Below are 16748 nucleotides of genomic sequence, written 5' to 3'. Positions count from 1 at the left end.
TTGTGCATCCCAAAAAACCGTAAGCATCAGTTTTCCTGCAGACAGATGGGTCTTGAACTTTTTCTTGCACAGCGAATTTGGATGTTTCCATTCCATACTCTGCTGTTTACTCTCCAGCTCATAATGATGGATCCATGTTTCATCACCAGTAATAATCCTGTCTAATAAGTTGTCCCCTCTGTTATCATATCAATCCAAATGCTTTTTGCAGATGTCCAAGTGCATTTGTTTATGCAACTGTGTGAGTTGTTTTGGGACCCATCTTGCACAAACTTTATGAAACCCAAGTCTGTTGGGGATGATTTCGTAGGCAGAGCCATGACTAAATTGCAGACGATGTGCCACTTCATGTCTGTCTAAGATAATCATTTCACATGAACGCTCAATGGTTTCTTCATTTGTGGTGGTAAACAGATGTCTGGCTCCTTCATCATGCATAACACTTGTGCGGCGACTATTTTGGAGTTTTTTAATCTATTCATAGACAACCCATTGTGGCAAAACACTGTTTCCATACTGTACCAAAAGTCTTTGATGAATTTTGGCCCCTGATACGCCTTCCGACCACAAAAACAGATCACTGAATGTTGCTCTTCTTTGGTGCAAATAGACACTGGAGCAGACATTATTAACAGCACAGCAGTGACAACGAAACTAACCTAGCAGCTTGAAAATTGCAAAGATATAACAACAAATAAACAAAGCATGCATTATCAACGTAAAACGACAGTACTACCAAAATAAACAAAAATATAGCTAAATTGCAGATAATAATTGACTTACCCTCGTATCTGAGTATCCAGTATTGCTCGGGTATGTGTTTATTCCAGTTCTATTAGTCCACCTTCTTCTTCCCCTTCTCTGTCCATCTCCTCTGCACTCCTCTCTAGTCATCTCCTACACCCCTTCTCTCCGTCCACCCCTCCACTTTCCGTCCATCTCCTTCTGCCCCTCTCTGTCAATCTGCTCTCTCCCACTCTCTCTGTCCATTTGCTCTTTCTCCTCGGTCTTCTCCTCCCCTCAGTATCTATCTTCTCTTGCACCCCTATTTCCCCCTCACCCACTCTATATCCTCCTCGACCCCTCTCTCTATCCTCCTCCTCCTCCTCTCTCTGCCACTGCTTCCCCCTCTCTATGTCCATCTCCTCCTCTCTCTGACCATCTCCTCTTCTTCGAGTTCTCTGTCCATTTCTCCCTCCCCTCTCCTTATCCACCTACTCCTCCCATATAACTGTGTCGATGTCCACCTTTCCCCTCTCTTTCTGTCCACCTCTTCCTCCTCACTTCTCTCTCTCCATTATCACCCACACCCCAGCAGGAGGTGCTGGTTCTTACCTCCATGGCATTTCTTACAAGACCTTAAGTAATATGTGTACCAAGTTTGCTTGAAATCAATCCTGGCACTTAGGAGGAAACTTTTAACCATGGCTTTGGCTACATGAGCACATGTCACATATATTTAATATATTGTGCACATATTTCACCTATATCTCTAGTGAATTTCACCCTGCAGGTTCATTTTCATGCAGCTCAATGTTTATGACACCATGTCTCCTAAACTTTGTGTCATACAACAACATAATTTTGTAGGTATGTTCCAAGTGGCATATGCGAATACTGTCAGCAAAATAAATTGCAAATAGAGTAAATAGTAAAGAAGTAATCAATTAAAACATGATGCCTGATGTGGCAGTTTTATTGCAAGAACAAAAAAAATGTAAGTAAATGATAATTGTTTTTTTCCTTTTGCTTTTATTCTTTCATCATTTTGTGGTGGTTGTCAGCAAAAAAAAGTTTCTTAAACATTTAAAATTATATGTAAAGTTCGTTGCAAGTCACTAAATACTCTCATTCTCAAAAACTGGATGAATAAAGTCTGCGTATTCGTGCATTGTGGGTTACACTATTTTTTCAGCTTCATCCCTTCGATGGGTTGGTGATTTTTACCCCACAATGATTATTTCTAGACAGTAAGTGATATGTGTAACTAATAAGGAGGTACTCACCTGAATACAGAGATTTATGGGATTACTTGACTAAAAGAAGGGATTAATTGATAGGACACATCCTGTGGCATCCAAAAATTATCAGTTTGATAATGGAAGGGAGAGTGGAGGGTAAAGATTGTAGAGTAAAACCAAGGCTCGTCTACAGTAAGAAGGTTCCAATGAATGCACGAGGTGGAATCCAAAATTTTCAGGACTAGTGCTGTCGTCTGGAAAGTAGGAGTCAGTGTGCACAGTAGCATTCAGCTGGGAGGACTTGTTGCATGTTCACAGTGATTTCTGTAATACTCTGTGTTTGGTCTGTGGTGATTTTACAATGGATCTGTGAACAGAACAGCACGTGTGTATCAAATTCTGTGTGAATCTCGGGAAAAGTGCTATGGAGACCCTTGCAATGATTCAACAAGTGTTGGAGGACACAGCATGAGCCATATGCGTGTGTTTGAGTGGCATGCTTGGTTCAGGGCCGGCCATACAGATGTCGATGATGATGCTCACACTGGAAAGCCCATTAGCTGCACAACGCCATTCATTGTTGCCAAATTTCAACAATTGGTTCGTGCGGATCGACATTGAACCATTCAATACCTTGTGGATGAAGTGTGTATTGGTTATGGGACATGTCAATGAATGTTGACTGATGAATTGGGCAAGCATCGTGTCGCCGCAAAATTTGTGCCAAGGGTCTTGACTGCTGATCAGAAGGCACAGCATGTTGAAGTAAGCACGGACCTTCGTCAGACCACATCTGATGATCCAACCTTCTTGTCACGGGTTATCATCAGCGATGAGAGCTGGATTTATGGTTATGACCCAGCGACAAAGCAACAATCGTCACAGTGGAAGAGCCTGGGCTCTCCAAGACCCAAAAAAGCGAGACAGGTGAAGAGCAAAGTCAAGAGCATGATCATCATTGATACCAAGGGAATTGTGCACAAAGAATTCGTCCCACCCAACCAAACAGTGAATTCCGCGTATTACTGTAATGTTTAGCGACAGCTCCGTGAAAACGTGCACTGATGACGGGCTGAACTTAGGCATCAAGGGAACTGGCTGCTGCATCACGACAATGTGTCCTGTCTCACATCCTTTCTCACCAGAACCTTTTTGGCAAAAAACAACATGGTAGTTGTACACCACCCACCATACTCACCAGATTTGGCACCTTACGACGTCGCACTATTCCCAAAACTGAAACTCAAGTTGAAAGGCCATCGGTTTGACACTCTAGAGAGGATTCAAGAAGCATCGCTGGCGGTGATAAACACCCTCAAAGAACAGGGATAGCACCTCGTAGGTTGTGGTATGCAGAGATGAGGAGGCTTGCATGACAATAGACAACCAATGAGAGCTGCAGAAAACCAGTGTTCAGAATGAAGACCACAACAAGCACAACATATTGTAGTAATATACCAGGGAGACAGAATGGCTGAACTTCAGGACACACACATGTGAAAGTGGAAAAGCTCTATACGTATTATCAATATCAATAGATGGCATTAACCAGATTCTCAGAGAATTTGCAAATCCTTCTGGGTGGATGAAGAGGTCTGCTGTTCCTTCAATAGTCAGTTGTTGCTTGGTACGTGTGTCAAATAAAAACTGAACATCAGAGGTATATCACAGCCCTGATGGTGCCTAACACAATACTAGGTGAAACATCAGGATGATATCTTCTGCTAGACCACAGTCCATCAGCTCATTAAGCTTTTTGTACTGTGTATCTTCTACGAGCCATCAGCCACATATTTTCCAGTGTTTTGGAAGAGATTTGTAATTTTGATTTTGAAATGTGTAGACAGAGTCAGCCAAAAATACTTCTCATCACATTTCATGTGACAATCAGTGCCAGGGGAAAATACTGGTTTGGTTCTTGCAAAAATAAATAAATGAGTAGAATTTTGTGTGTCCATTTGAGAGGGTGGCCCAAACTTAGTCTAGTGATATACAACATTATGCCTTCACAGTGCTTCAACAGCAACTGAGCATTACTGTGTCATGATAGTAGCTGGCACACAAGTCAGACCAAAATTGGAAAGGAAGCCATGGTGAATAAATGTCTACAGAGGTCATGTGTTCTAGAGGACATTGAAGCCCGTTGTTTGTTTCTAATCCCAAAGCACAGTAAAATACATCAAATATTATTGTGTTAGTGTTAAGTAAAATAACGCACCAGGCTGTTCCGCTAAAATGTCTTAAAAATGATACTGTCCAGGTCCTGAGCTGTGCACCACTGTGGCTACATAGCTTGTTCTCAATCTGTCTCTTATGCACTCAGTAAGACCAAAGATATAAAAACATTAGTAAACTGTTGTTCACCATGTCTTCTGTGCTCCACTTGTCCAGTCTCATATGCTGGCCTCTGCCACACCGTTAGTCTGTTACCATCATAAAGCACCATTACTAGAGTACTGCTTATTTTTCATGTTTTGTTATCCCAGCTAATACATTTTGTTATACCAAATATTGTGCTAGATTAATTTGGAATTAAGATTGAATGACCACATAAAATTCCACTTCAAAAAACTATTTTGTTTGGAACAAGAAACAAACAAGCATTTGTCTGCAACATTGGTTGCATTTGTCTCCAACATTGGTTTTACATTAAGCATTTGATCAGCAGTATTTGCTTCTAGTGATTACACATTCCAAGAATAAAATTTCAAATATCTGCCAAAACTCTAGAGCAAATGTTCCTGACAACTCTCAAGAGAGGTTTGTGGTTCAACAAAAATAATGTTTACAACACAACAGTTGATGTAGGACTTGTTCTATCACTTATTTCTATTTTCAGATCTGGCAATGATTTGATAATGTGAAAATAGAAATAAGTGACAGAACAAGTCCTACATCAACTGTTGTGTTGTAAACAGTTGTAAACATTTGATGTAGGACTTGTTCTGTCACTTATTTCTATTTTCAAATCTGGCAATGATTTGATAATGTGAAAAATGTCAAATAGTACCATGTTTTGGATTCATTGTTAAACTGTCGGTCTCCCTGTAAAGTGGATGAGTTAGTCAATTCAAATGTCAAGGAAGGCAAGGGCATCCTACCTCCAATAAAATTATGCCCAGTACAACAACAAAGTGCTCAAACTGACCTTCAAGTTGAGAATGGAGCATTTTGCTTAACACGTCAACATAATATTTATTACACATCAAATTCCATCTGTTGTGGGTAAACCACCCATAGCACTTCTCAGTTTTGTAGGACTAACCATTATACAGATACCAATTACATCCCCATGAATCACTTACATACCGATCCCTTTGCAATTTCTTCAGTTTCATTGAGGCTATAGCCACTTCTCTTAACAGATCAGTTTCTACATCAATGACTCTGTCCTTCTCATCGGGTACACCAAGCCTGTAATGAAATTGTTTCATTGTAAGCAAAAAACAGAAATGTATATCATATTTGTGTATTAACTTTTAAAGATCAGATGCTTCATTTTTCTCTTGTTTTTACAGTCAATGAAGATCAGAAAGAATTTTCTATGAACTGTTCTTAAGGAAAAATTAGTGTTAAGAATGAAGTTACTCCTTTTGCTTAAAATACTATTTAGAAGATATTCCAAAAATTAAGACACATTTTTGTGAACAAGACTAAATGTAAAACTTGTCTAGTACACAAGGTGGAATCCATGGTAAGTAATAAATTTGTTACAATACTGAGAAATGAAAATGTTAACATTCGAGGACTGTCTCTTTGAAGGAGATCAACAGGATAGCCAAATGTATACATTCCATTTCACTTCTTTCATATTTCTGTAGTGGAGTCTAATTACAGCAGCAATAACATAGACACTATTACGTGTCTGAGTCTGTGGTCCAACAGCTTTGAGGATTTAGAGGGTTATACTTCCTCTCTGTGCAACCTAAATTGCAATGTTGTGGCTTGCTGCAAAAATTAAACAAATATTCCTGTTAGAAAGTGTTGTGGATTGGCAAGAGAGCCAACCCACTATGAGAGGAAGCCGAAAGGCACGCGTTTTAGCTCACGCAGGCTGGCGTGAGGTCTGGAACAGGTCAAGGAAATGAGACTAGCAAAAAAGGACGTAGCTGTGGAATACTTAACTTTAATCCATAAATGGTGAACATCGCTCTTGACGGTACAATAGAAACTGGTAATGGTGCCTTGCTAGGTTGTAGCAAATGATGTAGCTGAAGGCTATGCTAACTATCGTCTCGGCAAATGAGAGCGTATTTTGTCAGTGAACCATCACTAGCAAAGTCGGCTGTACAACTGGGGCGAGTGCTAGTAAGTCTCTCTAGATCTGCCGTGTGGCGGCGCTCGGTCTGCAATCACTGTTAGTGGCAACACGCGGGTTCGACGTATACTAACGGACTGTGGCCAATTTAAAGGCTACCACCTAGCAAGTGTGGTGTCTGGCGGTGACACCACAGAAAGTATGAAATCATGTAGTACATACCTATGTAGATAATATCTAGTGTGTTTTATTTATCAGTCTGTATTGTTGAATTTTACCAAAAAGCAACTCTACAGGAAAACTCATTAACTGCCTCTCATTTCAGATTATCCACAGAAAGAGACGCAGAGGGAGTTTCAGAGAGTTTTTATTATTATGATACAAATTTTCAGTGTTATGTAATTGTATAGATAAAAAAATCTACTTATCAAACAGTGATAGGAAAACACGCATATAAAGATATTGAAAATTGCAAGGTTTTGGAGCCAGTGGCCCCTTCCTCTGGCACAAGAGTTGAAGGGGAAGGAAGAGAGTGGAGGAAAAGGATTGGTGTGGTTTAGGAAATGGGGAGAGTTTGAAAAAGTCACTCAGAAGAGTCTTGTCCTTCTCATTCCACCTGGTAAATCCCTTGACCCAGGGTTCTGACGAGGGAACCTCCCCATCGCACCCCCCTCAGATTTAGTTATAAGTTGGCAGAGTGGATAGGCCTTGAAAAACTGAACACAAATCAATCGAGAAAACAGGAAGAAGTTGTGTAGAACTATGAAAAAAATAAGCAAAATATACAAACTGAGTAGTCCATGTGCAAGATAGGCAACATCAAGGAGAGTGTGAGCTCAAGAGCGCCGTGGTCCCATGGTTAGCGTGAGCAGCTGCGGAACGAGAGGTCCTTGGTTCAAGTATTCCCTCGTGCGATAAGTTTACTTTCTTTATTTTCACAAAGTTATGATCTGTCCATTCGTTCATTGACGTCTCTGTTCACTGTAATAAGTTTAGTGTCTGTGTTTTGCGACAGCAAAGCAAAACCGTGCGATTAGTAGACGAAAGGACATGCCTATCCAATGGGAATCGAAAACATTTGATTGCAAGCTCATAGGTCAACCGAATCCTCCACAGGAAAACATGTCTGATATATTCTATACGACACTGGTGATGGCATGTGCGTCACGACAGGAATATGTTGTCGACCCACCTAACTTGTATACTTGGTGAATGGGTAAAAAGATTCTTCTACCTCGCCCAATTTATGTTTTCTTGTGGATGTGATAATCACTCCCATCACTCGCATCAGACGGACTGATAATAATTGTCTGAAAATAAAAAATTAAACTTTTCTCTCGAGAGAAGACTTGAACCAAGGACCTTTCGTTTTGCAGCTGCCCACCCTAATCACGGGACCATGGCGCTCCTGAGCTCACATTCTCCTTGATGTTGCCTATCTTGCGCATGGACTACTCAGTTTGTATATTTTGCTTATTTTTTCATAGTTCCTCACAACTTCTTCCTGTTTTCTCGAGTGGTCTGTGTTCAGTTTTTCAAGGCCTATCCACTGTGCCAACTTATATCTAAATCTGAGGGGGGTGCGATGGGGAGGTTCCCTTGTGAGAAACTATTCCAAACTCTCCCCCTTTCCTAACCTCACTGGTCTTTTTCCTTCACCTCTCTTCCTTCACTTTCAACGCTACTGCCAGAAGGAGCCATTGCCTCCAAAAGCTTATGGGAATTTCAATGTCTTTATATGTGTGTTCTCCTGTTGACATTCAGTGAGTAGATTTTTTATCTACCCAATTACATTATACTTTCAAAAATTTATTATTTTTGTTGATAAATAATCAGTGTTGACGGAGAAGGGTGCATGTATCACATTGAAATAGAGATCCTGGTTTAGAAATGCTAAAGGCAAAAATGAGAAGACATCCAAGAAGACATATTTTTGTGATAATTTTATTAACCTGCATAACTTAACAAGGTGCTACATTCAGAACAATTGTACCAAGTGGCATACCATACTCCTACACAGACAAGATTCTGTACCCCTTCAAGTAACTACACCATTGCTCATACAGAATCACAGGCAGTGAGACTTCTAGTCACAAGATAATCTTCAGTCTCAACACAGGTGCCTCATGCACAAGACTTTTCACATGGTTCAACCAGGAGAAATCAAGTGAGGTAGATCAAGCAAATGAGTGGGCCATGAACCATTGCCTCCTATCCAACTTTCAGGCAACATCTATCACAGATGTCACAAGCAAGATGTGCCAAAGAGAGTTACAATTCATCATCTTAAACCACATATGCCCATGAAGAAAAGGGGAAAACCTTCTGACAATATGGGACTGTCTCTGAAACACAATATAACAGGTGCATTTATTTAAGCAGCAAGCAGATGCTGGTTTATTAACCAGTTACTTATTATACCTGCCCACAAGTTCTCTGTAACTCTATATTGATGGCTGTTCACAATGTTGCGTGGAAGTTCTAAATGACCAACACTTGACTACTACACTACTGAGCATTCTGTATCTTGTGAATCATGTTTAATCTGAGGAAAATACACACACAGGAAAACGAGAACTAACATACAGCTCCAAAGTACCTACTAACTAAACACAACATACAGTCTGCAGTAAGTATCAACTGACTCAAAATAACCCTAGGTTTGGAGTCAATATGAATTAAAGTCTGCATCTTCGGATAGAGGTGGAGGTGTTGTTGCTGTTCATGTATTACTTTCCAGACAGTACTGAATGCGACACCCATTTCACAGGCTAAGGATCAAGGGCTGTCTGAAGGTCCTTCATCCATGAAAGCAAGCACTTCTTCTTTCAATTTGGTAGTCTCTATAGTTTGTTATTCCCCTTGGACACTTTATTGTTATAATATAACATGTGCCCTGTTTTTTTTTTTTTTTTTTTTTTTTTTTCAAAACATGGTATATGCATCAGATCTCTCTTACGTGGGTATTTGCCCAGCACAACCCATCAGCTTTCCTTCATTTTCAGTTTGCTTGTCAACAGTGTCTCAGTGGTTAAGTGCTGGACTACAGACCCACAGGTTTGGTTCCTGGTCATTCTTAGGATTGGTTGGGTACAATCTACAGTGGACACCACAAGGTCCTGAAGAAGATCCCAGCACAGGGGTCAAAACACTGATTATTTGAAGATCCCAGCACAGGGGTCAAAACACTGATTATTTGAAGAAAATATGACGCAGCCTAACAACCCAGAAGATTTTAATTTTAGTGACAATGGCCACGAAAGCCTGCAGACTTACATGTATAGCAGATTCCTGCTACATGCAAAATAACAAATGTACTTTATGCTCTGTGGCTGCATGAGTCAATAATTCACCATACTGTATGTAGAGACTTACTGCTAATTACTCACTTTTTTTTCATATTAGCTAAGGGCTGAGTATTATAAACACCATTTTCCCAACTTTAGACGGGACAGTAAAAACTGAATAATATTTCTCCAGATCATCAAACAAGAGCCGATACGTGTTTACAATATGCATATTGGCATATATGAAATACCTGTGAACAAACCTTTTGATACAATGTTTTAACTGGCTAAAAGAGTAGTAAAATGGTATTTACAATTTTATTAGAGAACTATGGAATTAATAGCAATATGTGCTTCAGATATTCTGGAGTTTATGACATTTTATGATATCCATGGAGATTATTATCTAGTGCAAAAATATTTTAAATGTCAGTTTAATTCAACCATTCAATTAATAATAACAACATTATTAAACCTCGCAATAGTGACTCTGCAGTGAAACAAAAGTACTTAAATACAACTAAAGAACACAAATGTTTGTTACATTTAGCTATAATAATATTATTACTCTGAACCAAGGAACAATATAATTGGTATGTTAAGTTATAATACAGAGTTGTCTTTTTTTCTCCTTTCTCCTACACACATGATAATGACAAAGAATTACAAAACAAAACCTGTCTCACCAACATAATAATTAAAAACAATTCAATATACCAACTAAAACAAATAAGAATTATATTATTTTAACCCTAGAAACGAAATTTATACCTTATCCTCATCTGTTTCTTGGAAAGTAACTTTACTTCACTCTAATATATTTAAAACCTCCAAAAATAAATTCACTTGACTGACCATTTACATAACTGTATTTCACAAAACAATGATTTAGAGATTGTTTGTTCATTGAGGTTGGGCTAATCTTTGAAATACACAAGAATGTCCCTGAACGTTCAAATTTCTTCCTTCGCTTGGGCAATAACTTGCCTTTCACGGTTTGAACTACAGCAGTTTATTCATTAACAGATGTAGCTTCTTCTACAGGCAGAGGTACTGGGTTGATTGGTGTGCCTTTAGATTCTGCTTCAGATGAAGCCCTGTCATCAAGATCAGTGTAAGAGAGGCAGCTGGCCTTATATGGTCTAGGTTCACGTCTTGCTTGTGTGTGTGTGTGTGTGTGTGTGTGTGTGTGTGAGAGAGAGAGAGAGAGAGAGAGAGAGAGAGAGAGGATGGGGGGCATTTACCATTGAGAAGATGCATAAATCATCTACTTAGAGTTAAATCGATCAATTGTAGAGTGAATGAAATCTGCAAGAATATGCATGCTGAACAATGGCATAATTTAGAGTCATTTATTTTATGTCTTGACTTTCACGTCATACATTTGGGGCATCTTTATGCATAAGGCATGTTGACTCAGATTGTTAGGCAATCGGAAGAATGGGCAAATTTAGATTTGGTGGAAATACAGTAACAGGTTTGCCACCTCAACTCGGACGGCAGTGCGCTTACAGTGCGTTTGGTGCATTTGTAGTGGTTACGATGCAATAGTTCTGTCGATTGCCATATTCTGCGCCACCCTGAAGATGCATACATTTTTATTGGGCAGTTACGATTCTTATCTGACATAATGGTAGATACGATAGTATGAGTTCAAACCAGTAGTAATGGAAAAAATCAAGGTCTAAGCTAATGGAACACTTAACTATCGACGCGCAGCCCCATACTGAGTTTCACACAAAAATTTCACTTGTGACACCTTGCCTATCCGCGGACGAATTAATGTTTTATATTACTTGGCAATGTAGACAACAAGAAACGAAGGTATTCGTGTATATTCGATGATAATGGCTGTTGACTCATGTATGTACTGGTATACTTTTTCTTTCTTCTTTCAAGGTTTAAAACGATTCTACGGAACAGATTACCTCTCTTCCAGCGTTTTGTAGTCCATATTCGGTTCAATAGGTGGCTTGTCGTTGGTGTAACTCAGTATATTAATTTGATCAATACATGTTTCTAGAACAGATATAATTCCAATCGCTTCAAGTGGAGAAAGTACAATGTGAGTTGTGCTGACAGTTGTCTCTTCTGAAATAGAAATGCTCTCCGTGGACTGCTGTGGTGAGCTCGAATCGGACTGATCTTTGAGCTCCTCACTTTCGGGGCTAGCTGTTCCGGAATCAACACGCGAGTTTTCCGAAACTGGTAAACTATTTCGTTCGCTATGGATACTCATATTGTTCCGAAGCTTCAGCACAATAAATGGTATTTATACACCTTTTAATGTTCACATAGTAGCTGAATATGTGTCAGCGCAACTACAAAATGAGACCTGATAAACTCCGAGTTGCTAGGCAATGATGTAAATAAAGCCAGACGCCTGTTGTCATGTGTTACCTTCGGTGTAAATTTGTTTATTGTGGTACTGTAATTTACATAAATATGGTCATACATGTACAGCATGCTTGACAAGTACATGTATGCAAGACTGCGTGACCAAACATACATTATGTAGTGTACGATAAATCTGCGCTACCATCAGGTGTGTACAAGGAGCTTGCTTCATCGAATTTCGATTACACATGCGTATGCAAGCATTCAGGCATGAGCGTGTGTACCAAGAATACGGAGGCTTGAGTAAGCATTCGTCAGTGAGTTAATGTTTATTTGGTCCTGTTAAATTACATTCTGTACAGAGTTCGCACTCAAATGTAGGATAAGGCAAAGAATACACTATTACAAGGAGAACGAAAAGAAAAATAACAATACTGTGAGACAGTTCCTATAGCGTATCTACCGCCAATAGTAACTATGGGATTTATAGTTTCGTTTCTGTAAACACTCTTTACTCCACGTGTCCTCTTTCGAGTTTTTTCGTAATACAAACAAAGAGGGCGCTAAAGCCAGCGCAAGGATGTCTGGGATTTAATTTGCTGGTGAACAAACATTCTCGTACAAGCATGCTTCAGTTGTGTGTAGGTGCGAAGAATGTGTGTGTCTTGTGCAAGTATACTTGCACATGCTTGCTTGTCAATCATGCAGTTACGTGTGTGAACACCATAAAAGTTAACATACATGACGAGAAATTTTCCATGAGTGGTAAATGCTTTCTGCAACACGGAATGGAAATAAGAACTCAACAAACGTTAGTCAAACAATTGAACCTTGAACGAATAGTATTCTTAGAAAGAAGAAAACTGTTAAATATATGTTAGACAGCCTATTGAGGCAACCTATGTTAGAAAACAGGAGGTACTAAATATCTTAAAACGAATAATGAACCCCAGCCTTTAGCAAGCATGGGCCATGGTATGAAAAAGAAAGACACCTTAAGCACTTCCAATTTTGCAGTAATTCCTGTATGTGACGTGAAATTGGCCTAAATAACGATTTACGATTCCTGTGCTTACCCTATATCTCTCTGCATGATGTGACTACTTTCGAAAGGTGATCAAATATTTGTTTTCTATTATTTATCAAATTTCAGTAATCGCACCGCTCCTAGTGAGCTCACTATTGTAGAAGAGTTTTGTGTTGATAGTTGATGGAATTCATGTTCAGTACAGCTTAAAGAAGGGACCGGTTAGTAGGACATGTTCTGAGGCATCAAGGGATCACAAATTTAGCATTGGAGGGCAGCGTGGAGGGTAAAAATCGTAGGGGGAGACCAAGAGATGAATACACTAAGCAGATTCAGAAGGATGTAGGTTGCAGTAAGTACTGGGAGATGAAGAAGCTTGCACAGGATAGGGTAGCACGGAGAGCTGCATCAAACCAGTCTCAGGACTGAAGACCACAACAACAACAACAACAGCTTAACCAAGGTCGCCCCTATTAAGCCCCCTTTACGCCTAAGCGATCACTGGCGAAAATGAGCGAAAGCGCATTTGTGTGGGCAATGCACAAGGATTCGCCAGCGTGTACCATCCACACTTGTACCTACGAATAGACATTTACACTGGAGTGAATGGAAGAGAACAACAACATAACCAAACAGCCGATTTCAGTGTTCGCATAGCTAACACACCATATTTGGTGGTTTTCGTATTCACATTTGCTTACTATGAAAACACCGTATGCAGTTTTCGTGATACCTTACTCTCCGAAATACCCGATTTTTAGTACGTTTTGTTCTGTTAAAGTATCGGAAAATGCACATAAACGTGTGGAGGTAGTGCACATAAAATTGAATTGCAGCTCCAGATTTTCTTATCACTAGCCCAATGCCTTGCACATGTGTAGGTTGGTTGTAGCACTATTTACCGACAATCAACATAACCTGAAGGAAGGCTAGCATTAACACTCTGGTTATCGACAACTGGGGATCTTTCCATAACTAGCAGCGATTATTTCGCATTTCAGTAGCTTTCAAGACATCAGGCAGTTTGTTAGAGGGCAAATAGCATAATCTCAGATAAACCATATTTATTTATCATCAAAAGTCACTAACAGTGATACATCATTACAGATACTACGAATTTAAGCAAAAAAAGATTAGGTCTTTCGCATATTTTTAATTTTTATCAACATAATAGATACAATTTCGCTCTTATTTACTTTCACAGAAGTTTAATGTGCATTTCCTTTTTTATTAAAATATTTATGAAGCTTATGCTTATTCAGTCCCTTTCCGCATGATACTAGAATGTAATGAATTTATCGTCTTTCTCACGTCCCCAATTGGACCTTAGAGTGGTTCAGCAATTATCTACTGTTCATACTTCTTTGCCTTTGGCATTTGCACTGTGTATCTCTTCAGTCATATTATTATCTGTGTTCATCTGTCAGCAGCAATAGATTCTCTTCAGCTTGTGATTGTGATTTTTATTGGTCCCATAAATTACCTTTTGTACAGATATGTACTTGTAACACAGGACAGGTCATTAGGCTTACAATCTAGATAATATGAAATATAAAAGTATATAAAATAGCTAACTCATTAAATACACATAGGAGCTTTCACAGTATATCACTCACAGGATAAACTTCTGATCACTGTTTGCTAATGTAGTCAGCTACAATATAAAATTCACCTTGTATCAGAAACTTTTTTAGAGTTGTGGAGAACGTTTTCTCAGTTTTGAGGTCTTGTAATTCCCTTGGAATTGCTTTTATTAACTTGATGCCAGAGTATTTGGGTCCTTTCTCAAAACTCTTAAGTCTATGTGGAACGCACCACAGTTGTTTTCTGTTTTTGTTGTTTTGTTTCAGCAGTCTCCAGTTTTGAATATGTACAATGATGGAAATATTAGAATGTTTAGTTCTTTGAAACAACTTTTGTACGATTCTTTTTGCTTCTTTGTCAATATAATTCAAATGGCTTGCATCTGTAATGTGAATATTCTCTTCATTCCTGTGATAGTTGAGTTCCCTTATACTGTGATTCCATATTGAATGTGAGGTTCAAAAAGTCCATGATAGACAGTGCACAAGAGATCACAGTGAGTATACTGAGCCAGTTGTTTCATTATAAATATCACTGAGCTTAGCTTACTGGAAACAGTATTTATCTGCTGTTTCCAATTTAGCTCACTGTCTATTGTAATGCCCAAAAACTTAACTGAAGCTACTTCTTCCAGTCCTTTTTTCATCTAAGAAAACATCCATATGTTCTTTTTCTTTTATTTTTGAAGACCATGTACACAGATTTTTTTTTCATATTAATAATTAACTCATTTTTAGAGAGCCATTGTGCTCTGCTACTGACTGATATGAATGTATTTTGCTCAAGTGCCTCCAAATTGTTGGAAACATTTAGCACAGCCATATCATCTGTATAAAGTATTTTGATTTCATTTTGACATGTTTGTTTATTATTCACAAATAAACTGAAGAGAACAGGTCCTATTACAGATGCTTGAGGTACATCATACTTAATACTTCTAACTTCTGATCTGTATAAGTTATTAATGGCTACATATTGCCTACTGTTACTTAGATACGATGTTATCCAGTTTGCTGTATGTCCACAAATACCAGTATTCTCTAGTTTCTTCACTAGGACTGTATGATCAACTGTGTCAACCGCCTTGGATAGGTCAAGAATAACTCCAGACTCCAAGGCCTGTACGATTGATTCGTTTAATGATTCAATTGCTGTTCCCATTGATTTCCCTTTCTGATATCTGTCCTGTGCTGGAGTTATTACATTATGTTTTTCCAAATAAGCGGTTAGTCCGTTTAGCATAAGAATTTCTAATATTTTGGAGAAGCCTGATACTAAAGATACTGGCCTGTAGTTGTTAGGGTCGTCGTGCTTTCCCTTATTGTATACAGGTACTACTTTAAGCAATTTGAGTTTATCTGGAAATACTCCGTCTTGGAAAGAGCAGTTGGAAAAATCCAGTAGTGGCGTAATTATTTCTGCTACCACCTGCTTGATTAGGTAGTTTGACACTTCATCATGTCCAGCAAACGTTTTTGCTTTTAGCTTTTTCATAACATTTGTCAGTTCCTTTTCAGACACTGGTTTCAGGAACATTGAGTGGCTTGGCTTATCTGTCACAATAGTTTGGTAAGTTCCTTGGCTATTATATCCATGCTTTAGTTTTTCTATTGCATCTGTGTAGTTATTATTCAGGATGTTGGCAATTTTTGTTTTATCTGTGATGATTTTGTTGTACCTTCTTGTTTTCTGTGAGTATTTTTCCTTGCCTCTCTCAGAGTTAATTATATTCCAAGCTGCTCTCATTTTATTTGTTGATTTTGAAATAGTCTCATTAATTGATTTTACTTTTTCTTGTCTTATCAACTGCCCATATTTCTTCTGCTGCTGCCTGTAGGTTTCAATATTTTCTCTCTGTTTCATTTCTCTTAAGGTAGGTCTCTGTTCTAATATTTCCTTCGCGATCCACTGCTTATTTTTGAGATTTTTCTTTTCCTCTTGGTTTTTGGAAATGCTAAATTGAAGTAATGTGTTATGGTGTCTTTGAAAGCATTGTGTTTTCAATCTGTTCCCTGGGCTTGAAATGTGTCTGTCCACTGTTCTTTTCTCAACATCACTTTGAAGATGTTGATATTTTGTTGGCTGGTAAGCCTAACATCTCTTTCTACACTTTTGTCTTCCTTTTGTGAGTTCAGATTTCCATATACTTCACAAAGCTGTCAAAAATGATCAGAAATTCCTGTTTTTAGAACCTTTGTTGTATATGCTTTGCTATCTATATTAGTGATAATATTGTCAATAATTGACTCAGTTTCCAAAGTCACTCTTGTGCGTTCCATAACAGTTGTCTTCAT

General features: G+C 38.6%; 2 protein-coding genes across 2 annotated transcripts in view; both read right to left on the bottom strand.

The window, feature by feature from the left end:
* Window positions 1-11804, bottom strand: part of LOC126162403 (dynein regulatory complex protein 9) — a 24665-nt gene extending 12861 nt beyond the window's left edge. Inside the window, exons 1-2 of the mRNA XM_049918897.1 lie at window positions 11435-11804; window positions 5271-5375 (exon numbers count right to left, since the gene is read on the bottom strand). Of these exons, the coding sequence (XP_049774854.1) occupies window positions 5271-5375; window positions 11435-11745 (416 nt within the window). The 5' untranslated portion in view covers window positions 11746-11804. The remainder of the gene's footprint in view (window positions 1-5270; window positions 5376-11434) is intronic.
* On the bottom strand, window positions 11790-16748 carry LOC126157447 (uncharacterized). Its single transcript, XM_049916375.1, has 4 exons — window positions 16647-16748; window positions 15444-16536; window positions 14354-14405; window positions 11790-11934 (listed from the first exon to the last, which is right to left on the bottom strand). Exons 1-4 carry the CDS (start codon window positions 16746-16748, stop codon window positions 11790-11792), a joined length of 1392 nt encoding a protein of 463 aa, XP_049772332.1.

This window comes from Schistocerca cancellata, chromosome 2, assembly GCF_023864275.1.
Source record: "Schistocerca cancellata isolate TAMUIC-IGC-003103 chromosome 2, iqSchCanc2.1, whole genome shotgun sequence".
Classification (NCBI taxonomy): Eukaryota; Metazoa; Arthropoda; class Insecta; order Orthoptera; family Acrididae; genus Schistocerca; species Schistocerca cancellata.
This window is presented reverse-complemented; position numbering and strand designations above follow the sequence as displayed.

Excerpts from the sequence above, each read along its gene's own strand:
- LOC126157447 (XM_049916375.1), bottom strand. The coding sequence starts at position 16,748 with ATGAAGACAACTGTTATGGAACGCACAAGAGTGACTTTGGAAACTGAG. Across the intron at positions 14,406-15,443 it reads CTGGATAACATCGTATCTAA|ATTGTAAGCCTAATGACCTG; the intron begins GTAACAGTAGGC and ends CATATTATCTAG. Across the intron at positions 11,935-14,353 it reads AGTACATATCTGTACAAAAG|TACCACAATAAACAAATTTA; the intron begins GTAATTTATGGG and ends TGTAAATTACAG.